The following is a 19,283-nucleotide window of genomic DNA, read 5'->3' on the forward strand; positions in this document are numbered from 1 at the left end:
GGTTATTGGTTCCAGGGCAAGTATTTGGGAGTTGCTATTTTGGGGTCAGACTCCGGGGTACACCAAAGGTCAAGGATGCACTCTAGTTACACCCTCAGTGGCACTAGGACGGCTTGGTGGAGAGTGCCGAGGACCAATGTAATCCAAAGGTGGATAGGGGTCCTCCAGTTGGTGGCTGCTGACAAGCAGGCCTCTTGGGCGTGGGAGCAAAGCTCCTGGATTTTAGTTCAGGGCAAATGGGGAAACAAAGTAGCACCAAAGGTGCACCCTCAGTGGCACTAGGGAAGCCGGGTGCAGAGTTCGGTTTAGATGTTGGGCGCCCTGTTTTCAAAGAGGTAACAGTTTGCAAAGGTCCTGCAGGCTTGGGGATGAAGGTCTTCAGAGTGTGACCTAAACTTCGAGAGAAGTTGCGTTGACCAATGATATCGCCCAAGGAGCCCAAATCCCTGGAAGGGAGCAGAAATTAGTAGTGTTTTTAAGAAAGGGGACAAATCTTTCCCAGGGAACTATAGGCCAATCAGCCTAATTGACTGTCTATAAGGTAACGGGGAGGCTGGTGCTAAATAGAGTACAAGAATGGATTGAGGAGTTTAAGGTTCTGTCCCCACTGCTAGCTCGGTTCTGAGCTTTCACTAGTACCATCGATCATGAGTTCAGATTTGTTTTTATCTATTGGAAGATAGTGACACTGGGCAGGGGTAGCCTATACACCGCCTTTGTAGACCTTAAGTCGGCATTGATCTTGACCCCTGCACTAAGCTATAGTGCACCTTACAAGATCTAGGGATGCCATCCGAACTACTGTCTCATCAGACTACATAAAGATAATAGTGCAAAATTTGGATGGGGTGGACAAGGGGAAGTGACTGAATCGTTCCCCCGTTGAGTCGTACGCCAAGGCTGCGTGAGGGCCATTACATTATTCTCATTATATATAAATGGAATAGTAGACTACATAAGCTCTGCCCCTTCGGATGCCCCAGTAGTAGCAGGCGAGCAAATGCCAATACTAATGTTTGCTGATGACACGTTGATTATATCCAAAACCCTAAGCGGACTCCAGAAAGCCTTAAAAATCTTTGAGAAGCTCTGCTTACTGCGGGGCTTGGAGGTCAATGTGTCAAAAACAAAATTGATGCCATTTAACTCGCACAAGGGCTATAAGGGGGACATCCAAACTGAACAACAGGCCGCTAGAACAGGGCAAGGAGTTCTACTTGGGGGTTCACTTCCAGGAAAACATGAAATGGGACCACCAGATTCAACTAGCATCCCTTAAACATAGACAAGTCGGGGTGTTACACAAGGAACATAGGTCCTCATACACTAAGCCCATTAGCCCTGCCCTAGAAATTAATGTTAACCGCATCGCTGCTGCGGCGATTTTTGCGCTGTGCGGCTTTTTTTTAAAAGCCGCGTTACATGACGAGCTCAGCTCGTCATCAGCACACGCCACCCGTGGCTGATGACGAGCTGAGCTCGTCATCAGCATCGAAAGGGTTAAGTCATCAGCTCAGCCCCAAAACGGTTCCGAACTTTGGGGATGTGAGAATTTATCTAAAGTTACGTCATCAGAAAACCGGTCCCTGAGGAAAATCACTAGGCTTCCACAAAGTACCCCAATGTGCCAGTTACTATATGACCTTGGGGGAAAACCCATTGCAGCCATAGCCGAACTTCGACACCCTCCTTTATTGGCAGCGACTTTGGACTACGCTGCAGCTCATACAGGCTATGCGTTATGTTTCCTAGATATAATATGGGCTGATACATCGCATCATATAAAATGGTTATGGGTGTAGGAGAGTAGGGTCTGCAATCCTATGATCACCCAGATTTTTTGCTTTTGTTTCACTGGTTTACGACTTTCTCTGGCTGTGGGCCTGCCAATCAGACCCACAGCCTAGCTGTTCTCTTTCTAAATTACCTCATGTACCCTAGGTGCATCTACCAATTGGTACTGGGCCACCTTATCAGACCCTGTAACTCAGGGCATAGGTGTACCCAGGGCTGCCAGGGGCTGCAGCATGTATTATGCCACCCCTGGCTGGCCTCCTAAATTTGACACAACTGGCTGCATGACAGCTGGGGCAAAGTCGTGTAATCACCCTTTGCTGTAGGTGTAGGATACCTATACCTAACCCTAAAATGGACACACAGATTCCTATCAGTCACTCCTATGGCAGGCCTTGACAATCCTGAAGGCAGAGTGCTTGGAATCATGTGAGATGGTGCTCTGGCATGAGCTGAGCCTGTCTGCAGCTTGCGGAACCAAGTCCTAATAGCTGTTCCATGATATCGCATACCACATACTCTTAAGTGCATTATAATCCTCGCGGTTAAATGCTAACTTTGGTATTGCTTTATCAAAACATGTCGAGTAAGGTGTCATACGAATTGGAATACTAACCCCTCGCCAATTCTGGCGACGGGGTTAGCATTCCACCCTTCTAGAGGGACACGACATGTATGTAACTGTGAACCCCGGTTAAAGTTAACTGAAGCCTCAGCTCCACAAAATGGATGCTGCCACCACAGACACGAGTCTGACCTCCTGCTGCTGGGAGTCCTTCCAGCGAGGGAGGCCTGGACAAAGGGTTTCCTGTCCGGGGCGGTGCTAGCACCGTCCCAGACATGGTTTTGTGTATCCTGGGTAGGCAGGGCTTTTCAGGAAGGTGACTGCTGAGTGGCACCCCGGTGCTCACTACGCATAGGCCAGTCAGAACCAGTTCCAGGGGCACACCAGCCCCTGGCCTGGGGAAGTCCGGCAGGGGAGAGGGGTGTAACCACCCCCCTCCTGGTCCCACCCATAGGCAGGACCTAGTCACCGGGTCAGCCCCCTTTTTTAGTATAAAGATAGGAGCGGGCCCCCTGTTCAAATTAGATCATCTTTGGAATCAAGATACCACTTTCTTCGAAAGGACTTCACGATTTCTTCTTCAAGATTCTCCCTTGTGGCTAAGGAGTAGTCACCCTGCATCAAGCGGGCACCATCCTAAAGAACACTGCGGTCTGCTGCAAGTCCTTCATCACGAATCCGACGACCCAGCTCGACGAGACCCGGCTTCCCTGGCACCTCTGACCTCTACTCACCTCTACAGCAAAGCTGAGAACCGTGAGTGCGACGAGACCTCGAGGGACCGACGATCGCCAAGACTGCACAACATCTTTACTGCAAGCCCACCGTGTCCTCCACTGGTGAGTGCTTTGGGGTCCGAGAAGCCCCGACCCTGCGCAGCTCCAGCACCCAAGGTCAGCTTCCCTGCATCTTCACGATCTGCGTGGGGCCCTTCTGCTGTTTGCTGTGCACCGCGTTGTTTGGCTACTAGCCGGCTGGCTTGTGGCCTTCCGAACGACGCCCGACGACATCTCTGCTGCTGGTCTGGTTGCTCCAGGCTGGCCCTTGCTTCCTTCTTCGAGAGAGGCACCCCGGACCCTCCTGGTCCACTCCAGACGCCATTTTAGGTCCACCGCGTGGGCTTGAATTTGCGAAGGCTTTGTTGCCCAATCCTGGGTCCAGCGACGCCGACAGCTTCTATCTTCGTGGGACAGCTCGATCCTCCATCCTGGTCGCCGACAACGCCTCCTGGTCCGTGAGATCTTCGAGCTACAGCGTCACCCACTCACCTTGTCGAGGTGGCTACCATCCGGTGCCCTCCTGGTGCCCACTGACTACTGGCTAGTAGTCTCGAACTTGGTCCCCTCTGCTTTCAGGTGTCATCCATCTTCGAGATCCAGGCTTGGATCCAACTGAACTTTCTTCACTGGTCACCGGCCAGCATCTTTTCTTCCGGCTCCTGGTCCGTCTACGAGGATTCCCGACGTCTTTTCAGACCTATGCAGCTGCAGCCCCTGGGCTAGGTAACTTCGGCATTTCGGTGCCCCAGCATAGCCTCACTATCCAAGGGTCAGAATCTATCTTCGTTTTCTCCCTACCAGGTCGGGTTCGCCCGAGAACTCTAACTTTCTATTTCCTAGCTACCATAGACTTTTGTCCGCATCTCGCGTGAGAGTGCACACACTGCACCCGAGTCCCCTAGGCCTCCTAGTCGTAATCTAACGATTCCCTAGTCAAGTCCTAGCGATTCCAAAAGCTATTAGTACTGTACTTACCTGCTAGGAATTTCGCATTCCACTTTCAGAGTATATGGTTTTCCGTGCCCCTCGGGCATTTGTATATACTGTGCTAACTTAAGTATTTTTGTAAGAGTTTTGGTTTGTGCTTAGTACCCTGTCCTCATAAAGAGTACAGGGCTGTTGTGATCTTTAATAAATAACTGTTTATTTTCATAACACTTGTGTGGTGTCCTTTCACTGGGTATTCAAGGGGTATATGTGTGGTAAACAGCTGGCTTAACACGCCCTCTCGAGTCTTTAGCCTTAGACTGCTCGTATCCATGCTACTAGGATAGCTGGTCTATAAGGTTGACTTACAACCAATCATCAATAAGGGTTGCTGGACTGATACATAGTGGGCACTAGAATAGTGACCACTGCATATCAGGCCACCTTCTCACAATGGGCGGTTAGAGACACTTTGTCGAGCATTGGTATGACTCCACTATGGATCGATCATGTAAATTCCAAGTTCTACTCAAAGGAGATCCTAAAGGGCAAATATTGGGAATGGTCTCAGTATAACACTCAGACTGAGCGAGCCATCTTCCCTAACCTGCCTGTTCCTGGAACATAAAGTAATTCCGAAGCTGGAGCCATTCTAGGACCACATTACAAAACAACTAGATCAAGTTTGCAAGTCTAGCAAGGAATCTTTGGCTCGCCTTCTCTTTGTTTGTGGTGGGTATGCTATCCCGCGTCATATCTGGCTGTTCCCAATTTGCAAGCTACTGGGCACAAAAAGGGCTAGTGAAGCTGAAAGAATCTTGCGGACCGAGACCTCAGCAACGATTGCTTTAGCCATGGCAAAATTGAAGTTGGGTATGGGTCCAAATCGCTACGCTTCGGTGAGGATTAAATCCAGCTAACTGCTTCTTGTGGTAGATCTTAGGTTGACATTTGATGAACAGGTCATTATACATCAGAAAGAAATTGATTAATGAGATCTAATGTTTTTATTAGGTTTGTAATATGATTTTAATAACTTATGATAAGCGCACACATAAAAAAAATGTAAAGGCTAATTTTGCATGCCCTTTCATTCAGCTTATAAGTTTCATTATGGTAGCTGTTCTAATCAATCAATTTCATCTGTAATTTTATAATGCTTTTATGACTAAATTGTCGAATAAAGGTGTTGAAATGGGAAGGGAAATGCACCTTCTAGTGATCTTACCCTTGGAGTTTTGGTCAGCTGCTGCAGTATTCAAATTGCTTTGCTCTTGCATCTCTTCCACCTGCTGACGTTTTTTAGGAGTTGCAGCAGGACTCTTTGATTCTGAACGCAGATTTCTTTTACCGATTGTAGACTTCTCAACACTGCTCTCTTCTGGCTTTGCGGAAGTAGAAGATCTTGTATGGGGCCGGACATCTGTTTGTGAAGTGAGGCACAAGAAGAATGAAATAAAGTTCATACAGTGATAAGTTTTTCTTTGGTTTTAAGTCAATCAGGACAAGTGTATAGAGGGGTGTTTCTTTTACAGGATACTTTTAGATCACTATTTGCAAGCACATTTCTTTTCATAAATGGTAAAGGAAAAGTGTGGCAAAAAAATCTGACTCCTATGAATAAGCTACTTAGTATCTATTGTTTTCCTCATCAATACTATGACTTGTTACTGGCTCCTCATTTACAGAACTATTCCTAAACATCCCATGAGGCTAGTTTTAAGCAAATTTCCTGCAGCACAGAGTCAATTAAAACGAAGCAACAACAAAAAAACAAACAAAACTTGGAACTTCTATATTGTTGGTAGACAAACTGTCGAGGCAGGCCAATGCCATGTTCAAGCAGAGTCCCTGTCATGTTTGAAGTTCTCCATCAAACAGTTGTTGCTTTAAAATGTCTTTCGTCACACAAAATCAAGTTGGGGGGTCTATGCCAAAAGTTGGCACAAAATACGCAGAGCCGATGCCTCATCCATGGATTATCATCTCTGGAACGAGCGATCAGGGAGAAACACGATGTAGGAAGGTACCTCCTGACTATGGTTGCCCCCAACTTTTTGCCCTGTGTTTTAGCTGGTTTTTGACATAGTCGACCTGGGATCCTGCCAATCAGGACCCCAGGCCTACTGCTCTCTCTTTAAAATGGATTCCATGTACCCTAGGTACATTTCCAATTGGGACTGGGCCACCTTATCAGACCCTGTAACTCAGGGCATAGGTGTACCCAGGGCCTACCAGGGGCTGAAGCATGTATTATGCCACCCCTGGCTGGCCATCTACATCTGACACAACTGGCTGCACGACAGCTGGGGCAAAGTCGTGTAATCACCCTTTGCTGTAGATATAGTATACCTATATCTAACCCTAAAATGGACACACAGATTCCTATCAGTCACTCCTATGGCAGGCCTTGACAATCCTGAAGGCAGAGTGCTTGGAATCGTGTGAGATGGTGCTCTGGCATGAGCTGAGCTTGTCTGCAGCTTGCGGAACCAAGTCCTAATAGCTGTTCCATGATATCGCATACCATATACTCTTAAGTGCATTATAATCCTCGCGGTTAAATGCTATCTTTGGTATTGCTTTATCAAAACATGTCGAGTAAGGTGTCATACGAATTGGAATACTAACCCCTCGCCAATTCTGGCGACGGGGTTAGCATTCCACCCTTCTAGAGGGACACGACATGTGTGTAACTGTGAACCCCGGTTAAAGTTAACTGAAGCCTCAGCTCCACAAAATGGATGCTGCCACCACAGACACGAGTCTGACCTCCTGCTGCTGGGAGTCCTTCCAGCGAGGGAGGCCTGGACAAAGGGTTTCCTGTCGGGGGCGGTGCTAGCACCGTCCCAGACATGGTTTTGTGTATCCTGGGTAGGCAGGGCTTTTCAGGAAGGTAACTGCTGAGTGGCACCCCGGTGCTCACTACGCATAGGCCGGTCTGAACCAGTTCCAGGGGCACACCAGCCCCTGGCCTGGGGAAGTCCGGCATGGCAGAGGGGTGTAACCACCCCCCTCCTAGTCCCACCCATAGGCAGGACCTAGTCACCGGGTCGGCCCCCTTTTTTAGTATAAAGATGGGAGCGGGCCCCCTGTACAAATCAGATCATCTTTGGAATCAAGACACGACTTTCTGCGAAAGGACTTCAAGATTTCTTCCTCAAGATTCTCCCTTGTGGCTAAGGAGTAGTCACCCTGCATCAAGCGGGCACCATCCTAAGAACACTGCAGTCTGCTGCAAGTCCTTCTTCACGAATCCGACGACCCAGCTCGACGAGACCCGGCTTCCCTGGCACCTCTGACCTCTACTCACCTCTACAGCAAAGCTGAGAACTGTGAGTGCGACGAGACCTCGAGGGACCGACGATCGCCAAGACTGCACGACTTCTTTGCAACAAGCCCACCGAGTCTCCCACTGGTGAGTGCTTTGGGGTCCGAGAAGCCCCAACCCTGAGCAGCTCCAGCACCGAAGATCAGCCCTCCAGCATCTCCACGATCTGCGTGGGGCCCTTCTGCTTTCGCGTGCTCACCGCGCTGTGTGGCTACTAGCCGGCTGGCTTGTGGCCTTCTTCACGACGCCCGACGACATCACTGCTGCTGGTCTGGTTGCTCCAGACTGGCCCTTGCTTCCTTCTTCAAGAGAAGCACCCCGGACCCTCCTGGTCCACTCCAGACGCCATTTTGAGTCCACCGCGTGGGCTTGAATTTGCCAAGGCTTTGTTGCCCAAACCTGGGTCCAGCGACGCCGACAGCTTCATCCATCGTGGGACAGCTCGATCCTCCTTCCTGGTCGCCGACAACGCCTCCTGGTCCGCGAGATCTTCGAGCACAGCGTCACCCACTCGCCTAGTCGAGGTGGCTACCATCCGGTGCCCTCCTGGTGCCCACTGACTACTGGCTAGTAGTCACGAACTTGGTCCCCTCTGCTTTCAGGTGTCATCTTCCTTCGATCCAGGCTTGGATCAATCGAACTTTCTTCACTGGTCGCCTGCCGGCAACTTCTTTCTTCCAGGCTCTTGGTCCGTCAACGAGGATTCCCGACGTCTTTTGAGTCCTATGCAGCTGCAGCCCCTGGGCTAGGTAACTTCGGCATTTCGGTGCCCCAGCATAGCCTCACTATCCAAGAGTCAGAATCTACTTTCGTTTTCTCCCTACCAGGTCGGGTTCGCCCGAGAACACTAACTTTGCAATTCCTAGCTACCATAGACTTTGTCCCGCATCTCGCGTGAGAGTGCACACACTGCACCCGAGTCCCCTGGGTCTCCTAGAAGTAATCTAACGATTCTATAGTCAAGTCCTAGCGATTCCAAAGCCTATTAGTACTGTACTTACCTGCTAGTAATTTCGCATTCCACTTTCTGAGTATATGGTTTTCCGTGCCCCTCGGGCATTTGTATATACTGTGCTAACTTAAGTATTTTTGTAAGAGTTTTGGTTTGTGCTTAGGACCCTGTCCTCATAAAGAGTACAGGGCTGTTGTGATCTTTAATAAATAACTGTTTATTTTCATAACACTTGTGTGGTGTCCTTTCACTTGGTGTTCAAGGGATATATGTGGTATAACAGCTGGCTTAACACGCCCTCTCGAGTCTTTAGCCTTAGGCTGCTCGTATCCACGCTACTAGGATAGCTGGTCTATAAGGTTGACTTACAACCAATCAATAAGGGTTGCTGGACTGATACATAGTGTTCACTAGAATAGTGAGCACTGCATATCAGGCCACCTTCTCACAGGGTGACCATCCTCAAAGACAACCTGATGAGATAAGTGTTGAGCTCCCGTAGATCTAAAATCCAATGCCACTTCTCCTTCGTTTTGCGAACCAGGAAGAACCTGGAATAGAACCCTTTCCCTTTTGGGAGTGAGGTACAGGCTCTATTGCACCTTTGATGAAGAGTTGGTGGGCTTGGAGACGAAGAAGTCCTAGATGTTTGGGTGTAATGGCATCTGGAGCTCTCGTTGGAGGAAGATGTTGAAACTTCAACGTGTGTCCTCTTTTGAGGATGTTCAGGACCCACTGGTCTGATGTTATGACCTTCCAGCTGTTTAGGCAATGGGCAACCCTGCCCCCCACGGGTGTTAAAGAGGGAACAGGACCAGTAGAAAGAGCAACATGTCTGCTATTGTCTCTTAGAATGGTCTCTCCTCTGTTGCCCCTGACGTCCTCTCGGCGGCTGGCGAGATAAAGACCCTGACAGACCATGCCTCTGCGAATATTGGGGTTTGTATGACTGACCAGGTTGATAGTAGGAAGAGTAGCGCTGCTGATTGCCGCCTCTGTAGGATAAGAAACCTCTTCCTCTTGCCCCCTTAAAAGAAACTTTGCGGTATTGTAATGTTCCCAAGGATTTAGCCGTGTCAGTATCCTTCTTTATGCCTTGTAGGGCATTATCCACGTGTTTACCGAGTAACATCTCTCCGTCATAAGGTAAGTCCAGAATTTTGTTCTGTACTTCTTGTCTAAACCACATGGCTCCCAGCAGCCCTGGCGTCTCAAAACAGCAGAGCCTGCTAGCGCTCGGAAGGCCGTCGTTGCTATATCCATAGCGCAGTAGATTACCTCCGAAGAGGCGCGCTCACCTTCCATCAAGATTTTCCTGACCTCGTCCTTAGACCGATCCTGAAGTTCTTCCACAAACGGGGATAGGTCACACCACATCTGGCGATCATATCTCCCCAGAATCGCCAGAGCATTAGCTGCCCTAACGAGGAGACAGGCAATTGTGGATAATTTTTTTCCTACATTATCCAGACGCCTCCCCTCTTTATCAGGTGATGTCGTTAGCGGTGTTGATATATTCTTTGACTTACTCTGTGCGGCCTGGGAGATAACACGAGTCCGGTTTTGGTTGACCTGTAAGACATGCGGGGCTGCCTTCCGGCGCCTTATATTTTTTCTCCAGTCTGGGAAGCACAGGGAGGACCGTGGCTGGATTTTACATAGCCTTCAGTCCCTCTGACCAAACATGCTCAATGATGGGGATCGAACTAACTGACTTCCGGAATGGTTCTTTGAAGTTGTACAAAAAACAGTCCGATTGCACTGTGGTAATGGGAAGACCAAATCTCTTAGACGCTCATTCCATGAGGTTGTGAAAACCTCCAATATCTGCTGGAGGAGAAGTTGCGGTATCAGGCCCTGTTACATCTGGTTCTTGAAGGCCATCCTGATCCCAATCCACATTCCGATCTTGGTCAGGGTACCCCTGCTGATCCGCATCTGATTAGGCATTATCATCATCATCCGGAATGGCAACCACCTCCTGATGATGTTCTACGGGCTCTGGGTCATGCACCCTTAAGGGCAAAGAGGCGTCCGCCACTGCTTGCGGTACTGGAGGCAGAGGTGTTGGAGGACTTACGTGTTGAACCTCATGTTGAGTTGGAAACCGCCTCCGATAGTCCTGCAACATTGATTGCAGGTCTGAGATGAGTGAGGTTGGCATCGCTACCATCTCCTGTTGAGACCTTCGTGGAGATCTCTGCGAATGATCATGCATGCAAGGCCCCTCTTGCTGGTCATAACAGTCTTGCGGAGCATAGTGGTGTTGCTCTGTCTCGCCTTCCTCAGAACTGACCTCCTAAAATTTGACCTGCAAGTCAGATGGGCTGTAAGCTGCCTAAGTGCTATCATTCTCATACTCAGAGTCATCATCAAGCAGTAATGAAGGAGGCAACGGCATAACCCGCCGTGGAGATGTCATTTCTGGAGTTATATGTCTCTTCCTTTGAGAAATGCAGATTTTCCCAGTCGTCAACGACGTCGACGGTTGAATCTTAGTCGACTGTTTCGTCGACGGTGGCGCCGACGGAGAAACACGGTGCTCGTCGTCGATGGCTGAGTAGTCGACGGTGAGATGGCTTTCGTCGACGATGGTTGGATCGTTGACGGCGCCGTCGACGAGCTCGTCGTCAGAATCATGGCAGCTGTCATAGTAGTCTTCGTTGCTGTCGTCATCGCCACTACTCTCGTCATAGTCGTCGACGTGGAAAAAGTCAGCTTCGTCGACGACGAACAGGAATCAGGCGTCTTAAACATAGACGACGGTGTAGATGCCGTTGACGTAGCCATTGTCGACGAGCCCGTCGACGAGGTCATTTTCAGAGACAAGTCTTTCTTGACCAGAATCGTCGACGTACCTGTAGTTTTCACCGTGACGGACGCTGTTTCTTGTCTAAAGCAATGTCCTGAGGCGTAGACGAAGGCTTTTTCACCCCTCTTTCTTTCTCTGAAGTTGAAGTCACAGAGACGATTTTCTTAGCCTTCTTTGTAGGTTGCAAGTCCTCAGGCTGTCCCTGCCTCTCCTTTTCACCGTGGTGAGGAGATTTTAGGGAAGCAGGCCTATCAGAGGTCTCAGGCAAGGCCTTCACATGGGGCTCATTAGATGTTGAAGGGGAAGACCTACCCCTCTTCCTTGATCTTCTTGATGATACAGCAGAAGAGCCCTCACTGTCCGAAGACAGAACCTATCCTTCATCTTTTGCAACCAAGTCAGCAGGCTGCCTTCTCTGTCCCTCAAGGTCTTAGTGGAGAAGGTCCTGCAAATCTTGCACTCAGTGGCCTTATGGTCCGGGTACAAGCAGTATATGCAGTCTTCGTGTTTGTCTTCAACAAACAACCTCTTTTTTGAGCAGGTAGCACAGGCTCTAAAAAGTGCTTTCTTCTCTTTGTCAGACATGACGAAAAAACAGGCAAAAAATTGTAGATATCTACTCAGAAGTGAAGAAAATTGAGCAGAGCTCAAAGGAGACTCCCTTGCACAACGTGCGGTAGAAAATCTGAGGCTCTCTCAGGAAGTTTCTGTGGGGTGAGGCTGCTCTGATTGGCTATTGCAAAAATGTGGTCTCTTTTAGAAAAAGGTGGATAAGCTACAAAATGAGATGAGGCCTAGGCATATTTTTTCACTTTGTGCTTACTGCGATGGTATTTTTTTATATACCGAGGCTCCCATTCAGACGACGGGGAATGATGCAAAGCATGGGAATCTATGAAAGTTCCAATACTGGGGAAAGCACAACATCGCGCATGACTCCGCTGACTTCACCGACACCATAATAGGCCCACGTCGCCATTTTTTCCGTTATTTCGAAGCACACGGACGGACAAACAGTAGATATATACACAGTATACAATATTCAAGGTAACATAGTGTAAAGACAGTGCAGTAATTCAAGTAGAATAAAACACTACCTTTGTGAATAACATATATACATTAAAACATTGCCATTCTCTAAGGTAAAGAAGAGTGGACAACGGGGAGGCGGGTGGCCATGTGAGGAATCCACAGGCAGATACTGGATCTACCAGAAAAAGCTTTACCAATGGTAAGTAACTTGTTCTTCTGATAGATGCATCTGCCAGTGGATTCCTCACCTTGTGAATAGAGTCCCACAGCAGTCCCCACTCCCGGAGGAGGGTGTCCACTCTCCTATACCAGAAAATAATGGAGGACAGAACGCGCAAAGTGGCCGTCCCTCGTCACTTCGGAATCCAAGCAGTAATGATTCGCGAAAGTGTGGAGGGAGGCTCAAGTTGCCGCTCTACAAATGTCCACTACAGGCACACCCCAAGACAAAGCAGATGTTGAAGACTTTTCTCTAGTAGAATGAGCCCTTATATCCTCTGGAGGTTCCTTACCCGCCAGGGAGTAGCAGATCTTGATGCAAAGAATGATCCTTCTTGAAAGTGTGCGCTTGTGCACAGCTTTTCCTTTCTTGCAGCCAGCAAATCCAACAAAGAGCTGGTCATCCACCCTGAATTCTCTGGTTCTGTCCAGGTAGAAGCTAACCGCCCTCTTAGGATCCAGGAGAGGAAGTCTCTCCTCCTCCTTGTAAGGGGGAGAATAGAAGGTAGGAAGGGTAATAGACGGTCCTAGATGGAAGGGAGTCACCACCTTAGGAAGGAAAGCAGCCCTGGTCCTAAGAACCATTCGTTCAGCATGAATGGTCAAGAATGGGGGCTTCGAATTTAGAGCCTGAAGCTCACTTACCCTCCTTGCCGAGGTAATAGCAACCAGGAAAACCGTCTTAAAAGACAAAAGTCTCAAGGGACACATGTGGAAAGGTTCGAAAGGAGAATCCATCAGGAAAGTAAGCACCAGATTTAAGTCCCATTGAGGCACGATAAAGGGAGTAGGAGGAAATGTATTTGTAAGGCCTTCCAAAAATCTTAAAACCACAGGAGATTTGAACAAGGATGGCTGATCCGGCAAACAAAGAAAAGCCGACAAAGCCGAAAGATAACCCTTGACAGTGGCAATAGCAAACCCTTGCTGCGCCAAAGAAAGAGCAAATTGTAGTATATCAGATAAACAAGATTTCTCTCCACACCAAGTGACATATTTAGACCATCTGCATGAATAGATAGATTTGGTGGAGTCACGCCTGGCCGATAGAATGACATCCACCACAACATCAGGTGGGAGAGAAAAGGAATTCAGGTTGCCCTGTTTAATCTCCAGGCATGAAGGTGTAAGGTCTGGAAAGAGGGGGGGGGTGGGTGGGGTGGGGTGTAGAACCTGCCCCTCCATCCGAGAGAGGAGACCTGCCCTGAACCTGCCCTGAACGGGAGACTGAGCGAGAGGCACGAGGAGAGGTGGAGAAGATCTGTGTACCACACCCTTCTTGGCCAATCCGGGGCAACCAATATTACTTGGGCCCGGTCTTGGCGAATATTCCTCAGAACCAGAGGAATCAAGGGTATGGGAGGAAACGCGTAAAGGAGTCTTGAGTCCCAACTCAACTGAAATGCGTCCCCCAAAGCTCCCTGCATCGGATACTGGAGACTGCAGAATGACAGGCAGTGAGCATTCTCGCGAGTGGCGAACAGGTCCACCTGAGGAGTTCCCCACATCCGAAAGACGTGACGAACTACCTCCTGATGGAGCCTCCACTCGTGGTCGACTGAGAACTGCAGACTGAGACTGTCTGCACAAACGTTAAGAACTACGGCCAGATTTGCCATCAGACAAATCTGATGGTTCTGAAGCAAGGACCAGAGACGCAGAGCCTCTCTGCAGAGACACTGGGACCCGACTCCTTCCTGTTTGTGGACATACCACATCGCGGTGGTGCTGTCCATCAGGAGTTGAACCGACCGACCGCAAAAGGGAAGGGGGGAAGGCCTTGAGAACCAAACGTATCGCCCGCAATTCCAGAAGGTTGATGTGAAGCCACCTTTCCTCTGGAGACCAAAGACCCTTAACCTCCATATCCCCCAGATGAGCACCCCACCCTAGAGTGGATGCATCGGTTATCACTGTGGCCACAGCTGGAGGCAGATGAAAGGGCTTCCCTTGAGACAGGTTGTCTTCCACTCCCCAAGTAAGATCTGCTGCAGTATCTCTGGAGATCCTCACAGACTCCCAGAGATCTCCGTTGTGTTGATACCACTGCCTGCACCACTGGAGTGCCCTCATGTGCCAGCGTGCATTGTTGACCAACAGAATGCAGGAAGCCATCAGACCGAGCAGGCGAAGCACCTATAGGACTGGAACAACAGCTCTATTGAAAAATAAAGGAATCAACTCCTGTATATCGCGAATCCTTTGAGGAGGAGGGAATGCACGGCACACAGTTGTATCCAGTACCGCACCTATGAACAGGTTGCGCTGGGAGGGCACAAGGTTAGATTTGGGCACATTTATCGAAAAACCCAACCTGTGCAACAACTGAGTTGTCTCTTGCAGATGATGGCGCACCTTCCCTGGAGATTCTGCTTTGATAGCCAATCGTCCAGATATAGGAATACCGGTATCCCCGATCTTCTGTGCTGCCACCACAGCCATCATCTTGGTGAAGACAAGAGGCGCAGTAGTAAGACCAAACGGTAGAACCACAAACTGGTAATGTTGCAACCCTACCGTAAAACGGAGATACTTCCTGTGTGACTGCAGGATAGGCATGTGAAAATATGCATCCTGCAAGTCCATTGACACCATCCAGTCTTCTTCCATCAGCGCATGAAGAACCTGTGCAAGGGTGAGCATCTTGAACTCCTTCTGTATTAGGTAAAGGTTCAAGATCCTGAGATCCAGGATTGGACGAAGTCTGTTATCCTTTTTGGGTATCAGGAAATACCAGGAGTAGCATCCCTGACCCCATTAGTGCTCTGGAACCATCTCCATCGCACACTTTAACAGTGTCTGGACTTCCTCCTGCAGGAGTAACAGGTGTTCCTCCGTGCAAAAACCTTGGCAAGGAGGGTAATTCGGAGGGAACTCCCAAATGGGAAGAGCATATCCATTTTCTACAAGATTGAGAACCCAAAGATCTGATGTAACAGTCACAATCCCGTAGAAAATAGGTAAGCCGACCCCCTACAGGACCAGCATGATCCAGAATGGCAGATCTAGGGCTGCTTTTCCTTGGCTGGGGGATTGGAAGAGGAGGAGGCTTGACGTCTTAGAGGACGAGCTCTTGGCTTACCCCTGTATGACAAACAGCGGATTTTGCTGCTGTTGAACTTGACGGTAGGGACAAAAAGAAGAACGTCCAAAAGCTCTATACCTTTTAGTTGATGAACCTCTGGTCTGCAGCCCTAAAGATTTGGCAGTAGCCCTACTGTCCTTAAATCTTTCCAAAGCTGCATCAGCTTTTTTACCAAAAAGTCCAACAGCATCAAAAGGCAAATCCAACAACGCAGCCTGAACATCCGCAGAAAAGTGAGATGACTGAAGCCAGGCAGCCATTCTGGAGGCAACAGCAGTTCCCTTGATGCGAGCAACTGAATCAGCACTGTCTAGCCCACTCTGAATCACTTGGCGAGCAGCCTCCTGTGCATCGGCCAATACCTCATTAAAATCCTTCCTGCTGTCCTCAGGAATTTTAGGAACAAACAGCCGCACGGAGTCCATCAGGGCATTTATATATATCCCCAAAAGACAAGTGGCATTAGTCTATTTTAAAGCAATACTTGCTGAAGAGAAAGACTTCTTCGCAGTATGATCCTGTTTCTTGGATTCCTTATCCCCAGGCACTTGAGGGAATGCACCCAGTCTTTTTTGAACAGGCTGCCTGAATAACCAGACTTTCAGGCAAAGGATGAGAGGATAAAAATTCAGGATCCCCAGGTGCAACTCTATACCTACTTGCAACACCTTTAGCCACTGCAGGAGCTGTAAGAGGCTTGCTCCAAACCTCCAAAATAGGTTCCGGTAATGCTTCATTAAAGGGAAGCAACGGTTCGACAACAGAACTTGGGGAATAGAGGACCTCAGTCAAGAGGTGGGTTTATATTCCACTGTAGGCAAAGTTGGATTTTAAAGTTCTACAGCCTTCCTCATGACCATGTGGTATGGCGTAACATCCTTTGTAGGGGCATCAGGCACAGATGACAGCTCTTAAACAGGAGAAAGCTCCAAACCACTGGCTATTCCTAGATCTTCTAAACAGTCCTCCTGAAGCTCACCTTCTTCCATCTCCGCCTCAGCCTCTCTATATCTTTGCTCCTCTATAAGGTGCTGAGCATCCCTTCTGGATCTCTCTTTTAACAGCCGCGCCGTTGGATCCGTGAAAGACTCAGACAGAGCTGGTATCGACGTCGAGATCGAATCCAAAGGCCCAGGGCGCTGTTCTCGAAGTCGAGTTGAAGACGGCGGTATAGCATAGGAGTGGGGAACTCCTAAATTATACGCCAGAGGGCCCATGGGACCCGAGGGTGCACAGATGGGTTCAAAGCCCTGGAATAGAAACCATACATAGCATTTAAAAATGCAGTACATACCATACATAGCATTTAAAAAAGGACAGAACCTTACAGGTCTGTGAAGGCAATGTGCGATCCAAGTCTTTCCCCCTCCAGTGTGGGGTTCCTCAGGGCTCTTCACTGAGCCCTACATTATTTAACGTCTATATGGCCCCCCCCTGGAGGATGTGGTCATTCCCTTTGGGATCAAAGCCGTCACATACGCTGATGACACCCAAATGGTTGTTTCATTTTCTCTAGAAAGAGATAAACTTAGAAACCTGCATGACTGTCTTGAAGGAATCCATAACTGGATGTGTGACTCAAGACTTAAATTAAATGGCTCTAAAACTGAGCTCATGCTGCTGGGTCACCAAACAACATCCCTCCCCATTGCTATGTGGCCATCGTGTTTAGGAGCCCTTCCACAACCCAAGACAGAACTCAAAAGCTTGGGTTTCTGGTTGGAGCAAGACCTCTCTTTGAAAACTCAGGCCAAAAAGACAGCTGGTACCTGTGTGGGCCTACTCCGCTCAGCAAGGAAGATCCTCCCATTACTCCCCACACAGTCTCAAAAACTGCTCATTCAAGGTCTAATCTTATCCAGATTAGACTACAGCAACGCCCTTTTTTTGGCTGCCCCAGAATCCACTATTAACATCCTTCAGCGAACCCAAAACGCTGCAGCAAGGCTTCTGACAGGCACCAGCTAAACCAACGCTAAGGGCTCTCCATTGGTTGCCGATCCGTGAAAGGATCAAATTCAAGGCCCTATGTACTACTCACAGATCTTTGCAGGGTAAAGGGCCCCCCATGCTGAAGACCATGTTCCATCCCTATAAACCGAACAGGTCCCTGCGTTCCTCCCAAGGGAACTTGGCCACTGTTCACAGAGTCAAGAAGGCCCGCACTGGAGGGCGACGTTTCTCGGTCACAGCAGCAACCCTGTGGAATTCCCTGCCAACTCAGTTGCGCTCCGAACCGAACTATATGAAATTCCGGAAGCTGCTGAAGACCTACCTTTTCCCGCAACAACTTTAAATTCACTTCTTCTACCCCTCTGTTTCTCCTCAGTCGTAAATTGCAATCACAGCGCTGGGACGCTCCCGGGCAGCCATGCGCTATATAAATCCTTTTTTTATTTCATTTCATTTCAGTAGGGTCTTGGCCTGGAGCTGGGAAAGGTGGGTAAGAACCCACAGACTGACCCTTCAGAGTTTCCAGCTTCACCTCCTCTTCCACAGGTGGATGTGTTATAGACATCGAACCCTCATTCAAAGGGACCTCTTCATCCTCTCGAGCCACAGACGGCGCCTCAGATGGATTCCGAGTCAGAGAATGAACCTGCGACTTCAAAGGCGAAGGCACTTCGTGAGAGGGAAACTAAACTTCTGGTGGCGAAGTTGAGAGGAAGAAAAGAAAAGAAGACTTCGAGATCGCGTTCGAGAAGGGTGAGGTCGAGGTCTAGATCCCGTACGGAGTCGCCTTAGAGGTAGTCATCTGATCATGCTTCGAAATCGAAAAAGAAACATAAGAAGCGAAGGCATGGATCTCGACATAACTCCGGTAAGGATTCGGATCCGAGACCGAAGTCGCCTAAGAGGAGACATGGAAAGGATGTAGTGTCTCCATCACCACAGGTCTTGGATCCAGAAGGTGAGGTTCGGGTTCATCTTCTTACACGAAGAACAGCCTTCGACATCATGGTCCGGACTCAGGCACCAGATACAATCCTCGTGCGGGTCCGTGATCGACATCATTTTGCCGCACTCTCCACATGGCTTGAACCAGGTCTTCTTAGTCGACATCTTCAGCAAGACAAAGAAGCAAGAAAACAGAAAACCGTAACAAAGTTACCAACAGCTACAGAGATTCCCCGAAACCATTGGCGTCGACGACACGGAAAAAAGGGAACTGAGGTCATCACGCCGGCGTGGGCCTATTATGGTGTCGGTGACGTCAGCGGAGTCACGCGCGATGTCGTGCCTCTGTGACATTGTCCACGTCGGCGCGAAGCTACAAAAAGAATTTCAGAATGTTGCTGAAGCAAGGGGTTATTCACAAGGTGAGGAATCCACTGGCAGATGTATCGATCAGAAATAACCTTACTCTCTAAAGTGGTAGCTTGGTCGGGCAGTATCAGAGGACCGACTAAAGCATTTGTTGTACACACAGTCAGCAAATGGTCTCACACAAGAACTGAACACTAGGCCAATTGTTTTGCATCAAAAGATATAGTTTTATTTTAGAACCAACAAGGTATCAAAATATACTTTCTCAGGATGAGTTACTTTAGTTAAATACTTTTCAAATAGGCAAAAGACTTTTTGAATGAAATGGTTACAGTTTGTTGCAATTTCAAACACAAAGCAACATTGAGCTCAATGGGAATTTCTAGTCCGATGCAATTAGTTACTTTGTGGATTACATTTTTAACCACAGGTCTGGATCCTACATTCAGTCCCGGGACATGAGCTGTAAACAGTTAAGTAAAAATTATTTGGTTACAGTAGTGATTTTTAAGGAATATTA

The 19,283-nt window shown here is 48.7% G+C and overlaps 1 protein-coding gene across 1 annotated transcript in view; it reads right to left on the reverse strand.

Annotated features, from left to right (window-relative positions):
- LOC147725993 (uncharacterized) overlaps nucleotides 1–19,283 on the reverse strand; it is a 273,904-nt gene that overhangs the window by 77,540 nt on the left and 177,081 nt on the right. The window contains exon 6 of the mRNA XM_086960111.1: nucleotides 5,294–5,488. Within this exon, the coding sequence (XP_086816237.1) occupies nucleotides 5,294–5,488 (195 nt within the window). The remainder of the gene's footprint in view (nucleotides 1–5,293; nucleotides 5,489–19,283) is intronic.

Source organism: Lissotriton vulgaris, chromosome 3_1 (genome assembly GCF_964263255.1).
Source record: "Lissotriton vulgaris chromosome 3_1, aLisVul1.2, whole genome shotgun sequence".
In the NCBI taxonomy this organism is placed as follows: domain Eukaryota; kingdom Metazoa; phylum Chordata; class Amphibia; order Caudata; family Salamandridae; genus Lissotriton; species Lissotriton vulgaris.